This window comes from Eleutherodactylus coqui, chromosome 3 (assembly GCF_035609145.1).
Source record: "Eleutherodactylus coqui strain aEleCoq1 chromosome 3, aEleCoq1.hap1, whole genome shotgun sequence".
Taxonomy (NCBI): domain Eukaryota; kingdom Metazoa; phylum Chordata; class Amphibia; order Anura; family Eleutherodactylidae; genus Eleutherodactylus; species Eleutherodactylus coqui.
In genome coordinates, this window is record NC_089839.1 from 17230230 (window position 1) to 17244451 (window position 14222).

A 14222-nucleotide genomic window follows, 5' to 3' on the forward strand; every position below is an offset into this window, starting at 1 on the left:
GCATTTGGCCACAGAGACGACTACTCTGCTGCCACCTGCCATCAGGAAGAGGATGCAGGGAGGCTCAACTCTTCCTGGCTGTGGTCCAGCGCCTCCCGTAGGACTGTGCAGGTGCAGCAGGTACGATCTTTTAATTACCAGCCTCTAGTGGGGCCAATGCAAATAAATACAGTCCTATAGTGGCCAGGTGGCAACCTGAGGTGTTGGTGCCATCATGTGTGACAGATCCTAAACAAATGCCACAATGCAGATCATAATGCTCTGCGGCTGGTTGACGACTCCACCCCTAAATACTTTAGTTTTTGGTTCTAGGCCTCGACTACCAACGATTATGGTAGTTGACTACGCAGATTATGCATCATCAGACTCGGACTCTCTTTGTTGCGTGTCAAGGGGGTGGTGCCCACCACTCACTCTCACTGTGTGATGTCAGGCAATTCCAACTTGTCCTATTGAGAGGGGTGAGGACTACTCACTTCACATTGCCATCCAAGAGCCCAGACCGAACAGGGGTAGAGTCAGCAGGATTAACAGATAGATGCAGCCTGTCTTGCGGATTTTTATCCAATTCAATACCCCACAGCTATTGCTCCATCTACAGTGGATATATAAAGTCTACACAGTCCTGTTAAAATGCCGTGTTTTTGTCATTTTAAAAAATCTTGGCAAAGAGGAATCCTTTTTATCATGGATCCCCAGTCCCAACCGCTCTAGCCGCTGTGACTTTGTCACGGCAGAGCCTCAATTGATCGCTCTAGCAGGATCGTAAGTGTGGAGTTGTTACACTATAGGTATATCTACACCCAGCTTTCCCAGGCTTCTGCATGCATGCAGACCAGAAGCCCCTCCCTGCTCTGTTAACGACTCAGCGCCCTGCAATACCCACACAAATACACCCTGCCACCACCAGCTTGTTACAGGTAAGCTGGAACCCAAGACTATGAATTAAGAACACAATCTTAGGAGTTATGATTTGTTTGAAAATGGACAAGGTTGACTAATAAATTGTAGATTAAGTCTAGAAAAAGACCAGAAGTGCAGATATTTATATACACAAACAGTATATAAAAATAAACAGGAATAACAAAAGAAATACCAGATGTGGGGGATACATGGCCTAAAGGTCTTATTAGCGGACTTCCTGGATCTGACATTTTAGATCTGCGGTGCCCTCAATTATAAAGGGTGCCCTAGAACACACCTCCCTCCCCCACCTGAGGTCATTTGGAGAGGCATGTTGGATTTGTACTTGTTATGAAAAATCATAATTTTCCATTTCAGTCATACCTCCGCACGAGGTATTTTCAGGGGGCGAGGGAAGTGAGGGGCTTAAATAAGCCCGCCCCCCCCCCCCCCCCCCCAAAAAAAGCCCTAGCTACACTAGCTTTAAAAAAATAAATTTAAAAACTCACCTAGCTGCCGGCATCTGTCTCTCGCACTGTGGCAGGCTGCAGTCCTCAGTGCAGACAGGATTCTCTTCTGCTTACGGGGCTTTGAATACCCTGCTACAGGTAAGAGAGTGCTGTGATTGGATTGAGCGCCAGCCAATCAAAGCCGGCGATCAAGCATTAACAGCCAGTGAATGACATCACTGAATGCCTGTGATTGGATTGAGTGCCAGCCAATCAGAGTCGACGCTCGATGAACCAATCACAGCTTACTGGAGATGGGATATTCAAAGCCCTGTCACCAGAAGAGAATCCTGTCAGCGCTGAGAACTGCAGCCTACCACAGCGCCAGAGACCAACGCAAGAGACACAGACACCAGCGGCTAGATGATTATTATTAATTATACTCACCTGGGCGCCAGCATCTGTGTCCCTCGCGCTGCTGCAGTTCTCAGTGCTGACAGGATTCTCTTCTCCTGGTAACTAGGCTTTGAATACCCTGCCTCTGGTAAGTGCTGTGATTGGATTGAGCACCAGCCAATCAGAGCCGCTTATCAAAGCTCTGTTACCAGAAGAGAATCCTGTCAGTGCTGAGGACTGCAGCAGTGCGAGGGACACAGACGCCGGCAGCTGGGTTAGTATAAAAGACACCCCCCAAAAATAAAACACTGCCTCTTTAGAGGCAAAAATTTATATAAGAAAGTGTCTTATTTTCGGGGAAACACAGTAGTAACTTTCTTTGCTCTCTCGCCTCCTCATCTTCACCATCTCCCAGCACCATCATATAGCCCTCTGGAATAACTCAGTGGAAAGGCAGTGAATGCACCGTCACCACCAGGGGGCAGGTAGGGGAGTTGCTGTCAGTTTACTCCAGAGGACTGAAGTCTTAGCAAAGTCTGCAGCACCTTGGAAAACAAAACATTAAAAAAAAATTCTGATTTCCAAAAACACATTTGGCCTTATTTATAAGTAACTTGCGCTAGAATCACAATTTTTTCAGTTTGTCTATTTTTACAACTAATTTGTGCCAAAAAGACTAAAAAACTACACGACTTTGTCAATTTATTTATTTTTATTATGAACGTGGGCGTGGCCTTTGTGTTGGATTTTTCGATACATTTACGAAGCCGAATGTCAGAAAACGGGCACAAAAAGTGCAAAGTAGAGTAACTAGTATAAGATTGGCGCAATTTACACCTTTACTGATAATAAGCCCAACTGATTAAGAGAAATTCATATATATATGCAAAGGCGTACATGGCCTTTAAATGAAGCCGTCACGTGTTCCATCATCACCGTACTTGCGCTTAATGACAACGGGACACAGGATGTTTTCAGCAGGCGGAGCCAGAGACGACACGAAGGATGAAAAGGGGCGGTTTTTCAGAAACTGGGCAGGGAGAGCGCCTGCCTGCCCAACCCACACGGAGCGTGCCTGAGGCTCCCGCAGAGACTGGCGGCCTTCATGCCAAGTGTGTATACAGCACATATACCAAGAAGATATCCCGCAGAGCGATTGGCGAATGTATAAAATGAGATTGTTTCAAGAAAACATAAGAATGTAATAAATAAAAAAAAATCCATAAAATCTATTTTCAACTTCTTTATTATTTTCCATCGTACAGAGTTACGCATTTCTGGTTAAAAACAAGGATTTCTTCTATGTAAACCAGTGGTGTATTATAATAATATAATTAAGCTAGCGGTTGTGGAAAAGCCATCAGAATAATGATATTCTTATAAAATGTATTTCCACAGGAAATGTTTTTATAGATTTTAGACATTCGTTATCTTCCACAAACGACGGTTATTGACGGTGCATTAAATAAAAAATAAAAAAAACTAAGGAATTTTAAAAAAAAACAACCAACCCATGGGTCCCGGTATTGCACGTTCTGAGACATCAATGAAGAATCATCCAGCTTCTGGAGGTTTGGGAAAATAAAATGAAATTTGATGCAGAATTTATTGAACTATTTAGGAATCCTAAGATGATTGACGAGAAGAAAAGATTTATTGCAAATATAAGACACGTGAAATTATGAGTCAGACGCTTCTGTAAACCGGCGAGGTGTGAACTGCTCCACAGATTGTGTCCCGTTAGTCCACATACAACGTTTTAGGATTTTTGACCTTGAGAAAGTTCATGATTTGTCGTTACTGGTTGACTATGTCCTGCTCGTTGCTCGGGTAATGAAGGCCCAGCAGGGACTCCAGGATGAGATCCTGGGGGAAAGTCTCTTATACCTACTGGAAGAGGACCATGTGGTGGGAAGTCTCTAGAACCAGGTGGTGGTAGGAAATCCCTGGCTCCAGGTGGGGGGACTCCTGTTATAAACTCTCTGGATCCTGGTGGAGGCATTACTGGTGGGAAGTCTCTAACTCCTGGAGGTGGGAGCCCTGGTGGTATATCCCTGGCTCCAGGGGGTAGAGGTCCTAATGGAAAATCTCTCAAACCAGGAGGAATTGGACCTGGTGGGAAATCCCGAGCCCCTGGAGGTGGAAGTCCAGGTGGGAAGTCTCGAGGGCCTAGTGGGAAGTCTCGAGCTCCTGGAGGAGGCGGACCTGGTGGGAAGTCTCGAGCTCCTGGAGGGAAGTCTCGAGCTCCTGGAGGAGGCGGACCTAGTGGGAAGTCTCGAGCTCCTGGAGGAGGTGGACCTGGTGGGAAGTCTCGAGCTCCTGGAGGAGGCGGTCCTGGTGGGAAGTCTCTGGCTCCTGGAGGAGGTGGACCTGGTGGGAAGTCTCTTGGTCCAGGCGGTGGCAGACCTGGTGGAAAGTCTCTTGCTCCTGGAGGTGGATAATCTCTAGGACCATGCATAGGGACAGGACCTGGTGGAAATGGTCCTCGGATGAGACCCCTTAGATCTGGTGGAGGCATCGCACCAGGGAGCATCATAGGTCGTGGTGGAAAGTCTCTACCACCTGGTGGGAGACCATGCACTGAAACAAACAAAAATTACCGTAAAAACAAGTTGGTCAGGAGCAGTTTTCTGCCTATTTTGTCCTAATATACTGCAGTTTGTTACAATGTATCAATTTCCTGCATAGTTGTAGCATTAAATAACATTTTGCCACCACTAGGTGGAGCTCAATGCAAACGTTTATCCATTTACTCTAATGACACCATATATAGTGAGCTCCCCCTATAGATAGCTGTGTCTAAACGGTTTCATATTATTGGAACCAAAATGATAGTGTTTGGGGATTTGTTTTCTTGGGACAGAGCTCCAGATCCACTGTATAGATAGCTACAGGATACGATTCTGTCTGCCTGCAGCCTCCACTAGGGGGAGCTATGCCACCTCAGGTCCTGTTCGTTCATTTCCTCACTACAGCCTGTGCGGATATTGCTGCAGTGGTGTGTTGAGTGAGAACTAGTGGGGAGTGGGGGGGGGGGGGGCGGGGGTAATGGGACACCATTACTACTGGGGCCAATATAGGGGTCACTATTACTACTGGGGCGGATTTGCTGTGGAATTTACAGTATCTGTAGCAGCAAAGTGGATGAGATTTTGAAAATCTCATCCACACGCTGTGGAAAAAACTCTGCACAAAACCCGTGCGTATATTGGCATGTGGTGCGGGATTTAATGTTAATTGTAAGTATAATGTATATCGATAGCCCATCCAGCGTTCCAGTTTTTTTTGTTTTTTTTTGTTTTTTTTTAAACGGCCCTGTCCTTTTTATAAAACAACAGAGGTAAGAATCATATGTCGTGATGAGCCACGCCCCAAACCCCTCCATTGACCACACCCTCTGTCCGGCTTTGGGGCTCCACAAGAAACTTTTGCTTCAAAAAGGGCTCCAAGGCTGAAAAAGTTTGGGAACCGCTGCTCTAGAGGCTCTACCTCCCCCCTCCCCCGGTAGGCAACACAGCCACTAGATAGAGGCAGGGAATGGGGAGAAAACATGCGTGTGGCTCTCCCCATTCAAGTCTATGGGATTTGCTTTCACCAGCCAGATGACAACCTTCCTCCATCACCTGAGCGGTTCCCGGTGACTTATTAGTGTAAGCCCCCTCCCCCCCAATCACCCCCACCACCGCCCCCCACCCTAGCCACTCTCAGTGTAATTCCCTAATAGAGTAACAACGGTCTTACTTGGTGGCAACGATCGTGGTCCGAAGGCTCCTCGGTGCGGTGGTGGACCAATCGATCGAGCAGGCACAATGGGAGCAGCAGCTGGCAAGTTCATTACCGGCGTTCCAGGATAGGATGGCGGACCTTTGGCTACCGGCATCACCTGGAGATAGAGAAAGGGTGTCAGTGTCTCCTCATCTGCTAATAGAATTCAAGCAGCAGCCATTTTTAAACCACCTTTTGGGGTAACCGTGTAGTGCAGAGATGCTGCGGCTGCCCTCCGCAGCGCCTGATGGGAGGACCACCCACTGTTACCTCCATGCAGATGGGAGGAGTTAGTGTGTCAAAGACGCCTCCCATCACTTTAGTACAGTTGCAATCCTCCGGCTCGATGGGAATCCTCGTATCGCGCTCGCGTGAACATCGCAAGCCTTGCAGTGCGTTTTCCGGCCCCATTGAAAACAATGGACGATGCGTTCCGAGGGACAGCTCAAAAATAGGACGTGCTGCGATTGATTGCTGCACCGCAATGTGGGGGAAATGGGGGAGGGGGTGGGGAAAGAAGCCTATATCTCATGTATAGAACCCCATTCATATCGGTGCGTCTCAATACATACAAATGTTTCACAATTTTTTCGGCCGTCCTTTTTGCCTATAAACACAGTCCTGTCCTGATAGAACACCGGCACAAATACCTTCTACTGCAGTATTAAAATATTGCAGTATATGGCATAAGCGATCAAACGATTGCAAGTTCAAGTCTCCCGTGGGATTTAAAAAAAAAAAAGGAAAAAATAAACGTGGAATAAAAATTTATTGTAAAAATATAAAACGGGGCAATAAAAAACAAAATACTGAAAAAATTTTTCCTTTTTTTTGTTTTTTTTTAATTAAAAAAATCAAAAACCCAAAGCATTATTTCACATCGCTGCATCCGTAAAAGAACGATCAAAATTAAGCATTATTTACCCTGCATGGTAAATGTCAGAAAAAAGCAGAAGTCCCCTTTTTTAGTTGCCCCAATTCCAAGAAAAAAAAATGGGATGAAAAAAAACAAACACAAAACATATGTAGTCCAAAACGGTACCAATAAATACCGCAGGTTGTGCTTCCAAAAATGAGCCTCTGCACAACCACATCAACGGACTGATGAAGGAAAAAAAATGATGGCGATCAGATAATTGGCAACTAAAAAAATTTTTTATCAATCACGAATATATATATAATCGTGATTGCACGGATCCCCAGAATAAAAACCATCACGTCATTTTTGCTGCTGTGTAAGAAAAAAAACAAAAACCTTCTTTCCAAATTTCACTCAACTGAATTTTTTTTTTTAGTTTTTCAGTCCATTATATGGTAGATTAAACAGGACTACAGACAGCTACATCCAGGGCCGGATGAAGCTGCCTGCAGCAAGGAACAGTTCAAGTATGGTAGCAGTTGAAATGCTCTCATGAAGGATGAATTCTGGGTAGACATTAGGCTCCTCCCAGCAGCAGGTCACCCGGCTACAACCTCCCAAACCTCGCAGCTCAATACATCACCAGACAACATCCACATAGAAGATGGAGAGCGAGAAGAACTGAGACAGAAGACAAAGAGAATCCTAGCGGATCTGTCAGCTGAATGTGCTGCGCCTTGTGAGGGGCGGAGTTACCGGGATGGGAAATACCGCGTCAACAGTTTAATAGGAGCAGTGAAAGAACACAGCGGGTTGCTACTCACGAGGAGCGCTCCTCCTTCCCTCAGCTGTGACTGACCGGCTGAAGAAAACATCAAACAGCACCTATTGGCTAATCAGCATAATATTCTTGTTGCCATTTTGGCTAATAGGAGAAGGGTGCTGTCCCAGTAGGACACCGGCGGCACGCAGTCTCTCCCCGAGGCGGGGCGGGGTGGGGTGGGAGGGGGGGGGGGACAGGAGTCGCAGGCTCTCTACGCGGCGGGCGAGGACAGGAGTCGCAGGCTCTCCACGCGGCGGGCGAGGACAGGAGTCGCAGGCTCTCCACGCGGCGGGCGAGGACAGGAGTCGCAGGCTCTCCACGCGGCGGGCGAGGACAGGAGTCGCAGGCTCTCCACGCGGCGGGCGAGGACAGGAGTCGCAGGCTCTCCACGCGGCGGGCGAGGACAGGAGTCGCAGGCTCTCCACGCGGCGGGCGAGGACAGGAGTCGCAGGCTCTCCACGCGGCGGGCGAGGACAGGAGTCGCAGGCTCTCCACGCGGCGGGCGAGGACAGGAGTCGCAGGCTCTCCACGCGGCGGGCGAGGACAGGAGTCGCAGGCTCTCCACGCGGCGGGCGAGGACAGGAGTCGCAGGCTCTCCACGCGGCGGGCGAGGACAGGAGTCGCAGGCTCTCCACGCGGCGGGCGAGGACAGGAGTCGCAGGCTCTCCACGCGGCGGGCGAGGACAGGAGTCGCAGGCTCTCCACGCGGCGGGCGAGGACAGGAGTCGCAGGCTCTCCACGCGGCGGGCGAGGACAGGAGTCGCAGGCTCTCCACGCGGCTGGCGAGGACAGGAGTCGCAGGCTCTCCACGCGGCTGGCGAGGACAGGAGTCGCAGGCTCTCCACGCGGCGGGCGAGGACAGGAGTCGCAGGCTCTCTACGAGGCGGGCGAGGACAGGAGTCGCAGGCTCTCTCTCTACGATTGGGTGGGAATAATCGGGACTCACAGGTGTTCTCAATAAGTATGTGGGGTCAGCAGGACTTTCTGGATTCCTCTGAGTCTGGGTAGCAGTTAAATAGCTTTTTATAAGAAAATACTGAATCAAGTTCTTAAAAAAAACAATTAATCTCCTACTAGCTTCATGCTATTTGGGCATCAGTCACTCCAGTCTTTAACCTTCTCAGGCTATGAGATGAACTACTATTACTCATCAGCATATTTAAAGGGGTTTTCCAGGACATTAAAAAAATAAAAATTCTACACAATTAAAATAATATGAAATAAAAGAAAAATTGAATACTCCCCTATTCCAGCAGGTTCCCATAAATCACTGCAGTCCCAATCGATGGGAACCCGGAAGAAACAGCGGTTAGTCATGGGCCGTTCAGCCAATCACAGGCTTCAGCTGTGATTCTTCCGAGCTCACTGAAGCCTATGATTGGTTGAGAGGTCACATGCACAATGAACAACATGTGACCACCCATGCTTCTTCCAGGTACTGAGGCTGCAGCGCTTTTAATTTTATGCCATTTTAGGACCGCAGAAGTTATTTTAATGCCCCGGAAAACCCCTTTAATGAAGAGGCTGAGTGCAGATTTAGTCTCAGTCCACAAAATGAAAAAAAAAATTAAAAAAAAAAAATCACACATTAAAAATGGTTGAAATGTTAAATTGCCACCAAAAAATAAGTGATGCTGTTAAATATTCTGAAAAAGCCCCCCATAAGGATGACAAGAGGTGTACAAGCTGAAGCAGAGAAGCCCCTTATAGTCCCTGCAGAGGGAACACATGCGAGGTTAGAAGTCTGTATTCACCACCAGAAGCATCAGGTGACCACCAACCCATGCAGGCTGCCGAATACTCACTGGAGCAGGTTCCTCGGTCGGGGCAGTACTAGCGGGCAAACTGGGCACCTCAGACTCCTGAGATGGGCCGGGCTTTTAGTTTTACAAGAAGAAATTCATTTAGACAGAAGAACAAACACAAAAGAGGAACAGGAACATAAGTCACACAGAGGGAGGGGGCGAAGACGTCTCCCCGTACTCACCAATCCGTCCACAGCGGGAGACGACGTTCTGGGACCGCTGTTTACAACCGCGTTAGAGTGACCGAGATCCACTGCAGAAGAGGAAACGCGTCATTACTTACTACAGATGTACTAAACATCCAGCTACTCACTGTAATCCTTTATCATATCCTTGTACATAGGGGGCAGTATTACAGTAGTTATATTCTTGTACATAGGAACAGTATTATAGTAGTTATATACTTGTACATAGGGGGCAGTATTACAGTAGTTATATTCTTGTACATAGGAGCAGTATTATAGTAGTTATATTCTTGTACATAGGGGCAGTATTATAGTAGTTATATTCTTGTATATAGGAGGCAGTATTATAGTAGTTATATTCTTGTACATAGGGGGCAGTATTATAGTAGTTATATTCTTGTACATAGGGGGCAGTATTATAGTAGTTATATACTTGTACATAGGGGGCAGTATTACAGTAGTTATATTCTTGTACATAGGAGTAGTATTATAGTAGTTATATTCTTGTACATTGGGGGCAGTATTATAGTAGTTATATTCTTGTACATAGGAGCAGTAGTATAGTAGTTATATTCCTGTACATAGGGGGCAGTATTATAGTAGTTATATTCTTGTACATAGGGGGCAGTATTATAGTAGTTATATTCTTGTACATAGGGGGCAGTATTATAGTATTTATATTCTTGTACATAGGAGGCAGTATTATAGTAGTTATATTCTTGTACATAGGAGGCAGTAATATAGTAGTTATATTCTTGTACGTAGGGGGCAGTATTATAGTAGTTATATACTTGTACATAGGAGGCAGTATTATAGTAGTTATATTCTTGTGCATAGGAGGCAGTATTATAGTAGTTATATTCTTGTACATAGGGAGCAGTATTATAGTAGTTATATTCTTGTACATAGGGGCAGTATTATAGTAGTTATATTCTTGTACATAGGGGGCAGTATTATAGTAGTTATATTCTTGTACATAGGGGGCAGTATTATAGTAGTTATATTCTTGTACATAGGGGGCAGTATTATAGTAGTTATATTCTTGTACATAGGGGGCAGTATTATAGTAGATATATTCTTGTACATAGGGGGCAGTATTATAGTAGATATATTCTTGTACATAGGGAGCAGTATTATAGTAGTTATATTCTTGTACATAGGAGCAGTATTATAGTAGTTATATTCTTGTACATAGGGGGCAGTATTACAGTAGTTATATTCTTGTACATAGGAGCAGTATTATAGTAGTTATATTCTTGTACATAGGAGCAGTATTATAGTAGTTATATTCTTGTACATTGGGGGCAGTATTATAGTAGTTATATTCTTGTACATAGGGAGCAGTATTATAGTAGTTATATTCTTGTACATAGGGGCAGTATTATAGTAGTTATATTCTTGTACATAGGAGCAGTATTATAGTAGTTATATTCTTGTACATAGGGGGCAGTATTATAGTAGTTATATTCTTGTACATAGAGGGCAGTATTATAGTAGTTATATTCTTGTACATAGGGGGCAGTATTATAGTAGTTATATTCTTGTACAGAGGTGGCAGTATTATAGTAGTTATATTCTTGTACATAGGAGCAGTATTATAGTAGTTATATTCTTGTACATAGGGGGCAGTATTATAGTAGTTATATTCTTGTACATAGGGGGCAGTATTATAGTAGTTATATTCTTGTACAGAGGTGGCAGTATTATAGTAGTTATATTCTTGTACAGAGGTGGCAGTATTATAGTAGTTATATTCTTGTACATAGGAGCAGTATTATAGTAGTTATATTCTTGTACATAAGGGGCAGTATTATAGTAGTTATATTCTTGTACATAGGGGGCAGTATTATAGTAGTTATATTCTTGTACATACGGGGCAGTATTATAGTAGTTATATTCTTGCACATACGGGGCAGTATTATAGTAGTTATATTCTTGTACATAGGGGGCAGTATTATAGTAGTTATATTCTTGTACATAGCGGGGCAGTATTATAGTAGTTATATTCTTGTACATACGGGGCAGTATTATAGTAGTTATATTCTTGTACATAGGAGCAGTATTATAGTAGTTATATTCTTGTACATAGGAGCAGTATTATAGTAGTTATATTCTTGTACATAAGGAGCAGTATTATAGTAGTTATATTCTTGTACATATGGAGCAGTATTATAGTAGTTATATTCTTGTACATAGGGGGCAGTATTATAGTAGTTATATTCTTGTACATAGGGGGCAGTATTATAGTAGTTATATTCTTGTACATAAGGAGCAGTATTATAGTAGTTATATTCTTGTACATATGGAGCAGTATTATAGTAGTTATATTCTTGTACATAGGGGCAGTATTATAGTAGCTATATTCTTGTACATAGGGGGCAGTATTATAGTAGTTATATTCTTGTACATAGGGGGCAGTATTATAGTAGTTATATTCTTGTACATAGGAGCAGTATTATAGTAGTTATATTCTTGTACATAGGAGCAGTATTATAGTAGTTATATTCTTGTACATAAGGAGCAGTATTATAGTAGTTATATTCTTGTACATATGGAGCAGTATTATAGTAGTTATATTCTTGTACATAGGGGGCAGTATTATAGTAGTTATATTCTTGTACATAGGAGGCAGTATTATAGTAGTTATATTCTTGTACATAGGAGGCAGTATTATAGTAGTTATATTCTTGTACATAGGAGGCAGTATTATAGTAGTTATATTCTTGTACATAGGAGGCAGTATTATAGTAGTTATATTCTTGTACATAGGAGGCAGTATTATAGTAGTTATATTCTTGTACATAGGAGGCAGTATTATAGTAGTTATATTCTTGTACATAGGGGCAGTATTATAGTAGTTATATTCTTGTACATAGGAGCAGTATTATAGTAGTTATATTCTTGCACATACGGGGCAGTATTATAGTAGTTATATTCTTGTACATAGGGGGCAGTATTATAGTAGTTATATTCTTGTACATAGGAGCAGTATTATAGTAGTTATATTCTTGTACATATGGAACAGTATTATAGTAGTTATATTCTTGTACATAGGGGGCAGTATTATAGTAGTTATATTCTTGTACATAAGGGGCAGTATTATAGTAGTTATATCCTTGTACATAGGGGGCAGTATTATAGTAGTTATATCCTTGTACATAGGGGGTAGTATTATAGTAGTTATATTCTAGTACATAGGAGCAGTATTATAGTAGTTATATTCTTGTATATAGGGGGCAGTATTATAGTAGTTATATTCTTGTATATAGGGGGCAGTATTATAGTAGTTATATTCTTGTACATAGGAGGAAGTATTATAGTAGTTATATTCTTGTACGTAAGGGGCAGTATTATAGTAGTTATATTCTTGTACATAGGAGGCAGTATTATAGTAGTTATATTCTTGTACATAGGGGGCAGTATTATAGTAGTTATATTCTTGTACATGGGGGGCAGTATTATAGTAGTTATATTCTTGTACATGGGGGGGAGGTTTATAGTAGTTATATTCTTGTACACGGGGAGCAGTATTATAGTAGTTATATTCTTGTACATAGGAAGCAGTATTATAGTAGTTATATTCTTGTACATAGGAGGCAGTATTATAGTAGATATATTCTTGTACACAGGGGGCAATATTATAGTAGTTATATTCTTGTACATAGGAAGCAGTATTATAGTAGTTATATTCTTGTACATAGGGGGCAGTATTATAGTAGTTATATTCTTGTACATAGGGGGCAGTATTATAGTAGTTATATTCTTGCACATAGGAGCAGTATTATAGTAGTTCTATTCTTGTACACGTGGGGCTGTTATAGTAGTTTAATACTGCCCTCCTATGTACGAGAATATAATTACTATAATATTGCCCTGCTATGTACAAGAATAATAATAGTTATATTCTGGTACATAGTTGGAAGTGGTTATAATCTTGTAGTATTAGGACTTCTTAACACGGCTGAGAGAATTCAATTCTTTTTAATGGACTTCTTCACATGAGTGATTTTCGTCTCTTACAACGATGTTGAGAGGATATAAATCGAGGCTTGTTCTACCTTTTGAAGTCCCTCCGAATGTCTCGTTTTCAATGGGACCTTGATAGACATTGCATGGCACTCGCATGCCTGCGATGTTCATGCGAGTGCAATGTGAGGTTTCCTACTGAAATCAATGGGAAGCACTCGCATTCCTCTGATGCGTATGAAACATGAGCCCGAAGATCGCAATTTTATAGAAGCGATGTGCGGCGTTTCTGAATGAAAAACGCGTCACATTGGCGTGAAAACCGCACATGGCAAGTGTGATATTGGGACGAATTTATTGGCCCAAAATTGCACTTGTCACTGTTAATGTAGTATTATATTTATGCCCGCTATCATTATATGGTATCTGTCTTTGGTCTCACATATATAGTGTTAACCTACCAGGAGCAGAAATTCTTCCAGAAACTTCAGCATGGGGGCGCCGGGGTCCAGAAGTATCAGCTCCACCTTCACAAACCAGAAATAGGACATTATACCTCTGCTTTCTATTATAGGCCTAGGTCCGGCACAGGTGAGAGCGCTAGAGCATTAGCAGGGAAAGTTCATTAGCTGACAGTATTCTGCACCTATATGGGCTTTATTGGGATCCGAATTCTTAAAGTGACGACATTTTATCTTCCTGTAAGTTTTTGGTCCAAAGCTGTGAGGCGATTACTTTATATGTCCCTACAGCGGTCGGAGCTCCATCTTTCTGATGCCCCAATGACTAACTTCATGAACGTGACTTCATGAGAGTTTGGGGCGGCTGACCCATTACTAAACTAAACTCTTGACTGCATGAATTGAGGTAATTTGGGACAGAGGTTCAGTCTGATGTTCGCTCTGCTAATATCTCCCCGTTGTCTGCTTTCCTGCCAGAGAGATCGATGCAGAATGAACACGACCACATCATTACTCAATGAGCTTCTGGCAGAAGTCATAGTCAAGAATAAAACAAAGTGCAAAGCCAAGAAGTGTCAGATATGTCCCCCTAGATCAGAAAATGGCTGCA

The 14222-nt window shown here is 43.2% G+C and overlaps 1 protein-coding gene across 2 annotated transcripts in view; it reads right to left on the reverse strand.

The window, feature by feature from the left end:
• Positions 1 to 2976: 2976 nt before the first annotated feature.
• Positions 2977 to 14222, reverse strand: part of MIA3 (MIA SH3 domain ER export factor 3) — a 68567-nt gene continuing 57321 nt past the window's right edge. The window contains exons 25-29 of one of the 2 annotated variants that reach the window (XM_066595193.1): positions 13613 to 13678; positions 9183 to 9253; positions 9001 to 9072; positions 5490 to 5631; positions 2977 to 4328 (exon numbers count right to left, since the gene is read on the reverse strand). In XM_066595193.1, coding sequence (XP_066451290.1) covers positions 3508 to 4328; positions 5490 to 5631; positions 9001 to 9072; positions 9183 to 9253; positions 13613 to 13678 — 1172 coding nt within the window. In that variant the 3' untranslated portion in view covers positions 2977 to 3507. The remainder of the gene's footprint in view (positions 4329 to 5489; positions 5632 to 9000; positions 9073 to 9182; positions 9254 to 13612; positions 13679 to 14222) is intronic. The other variant, XM_066595194.1, reaches the window with a different exon arrangement.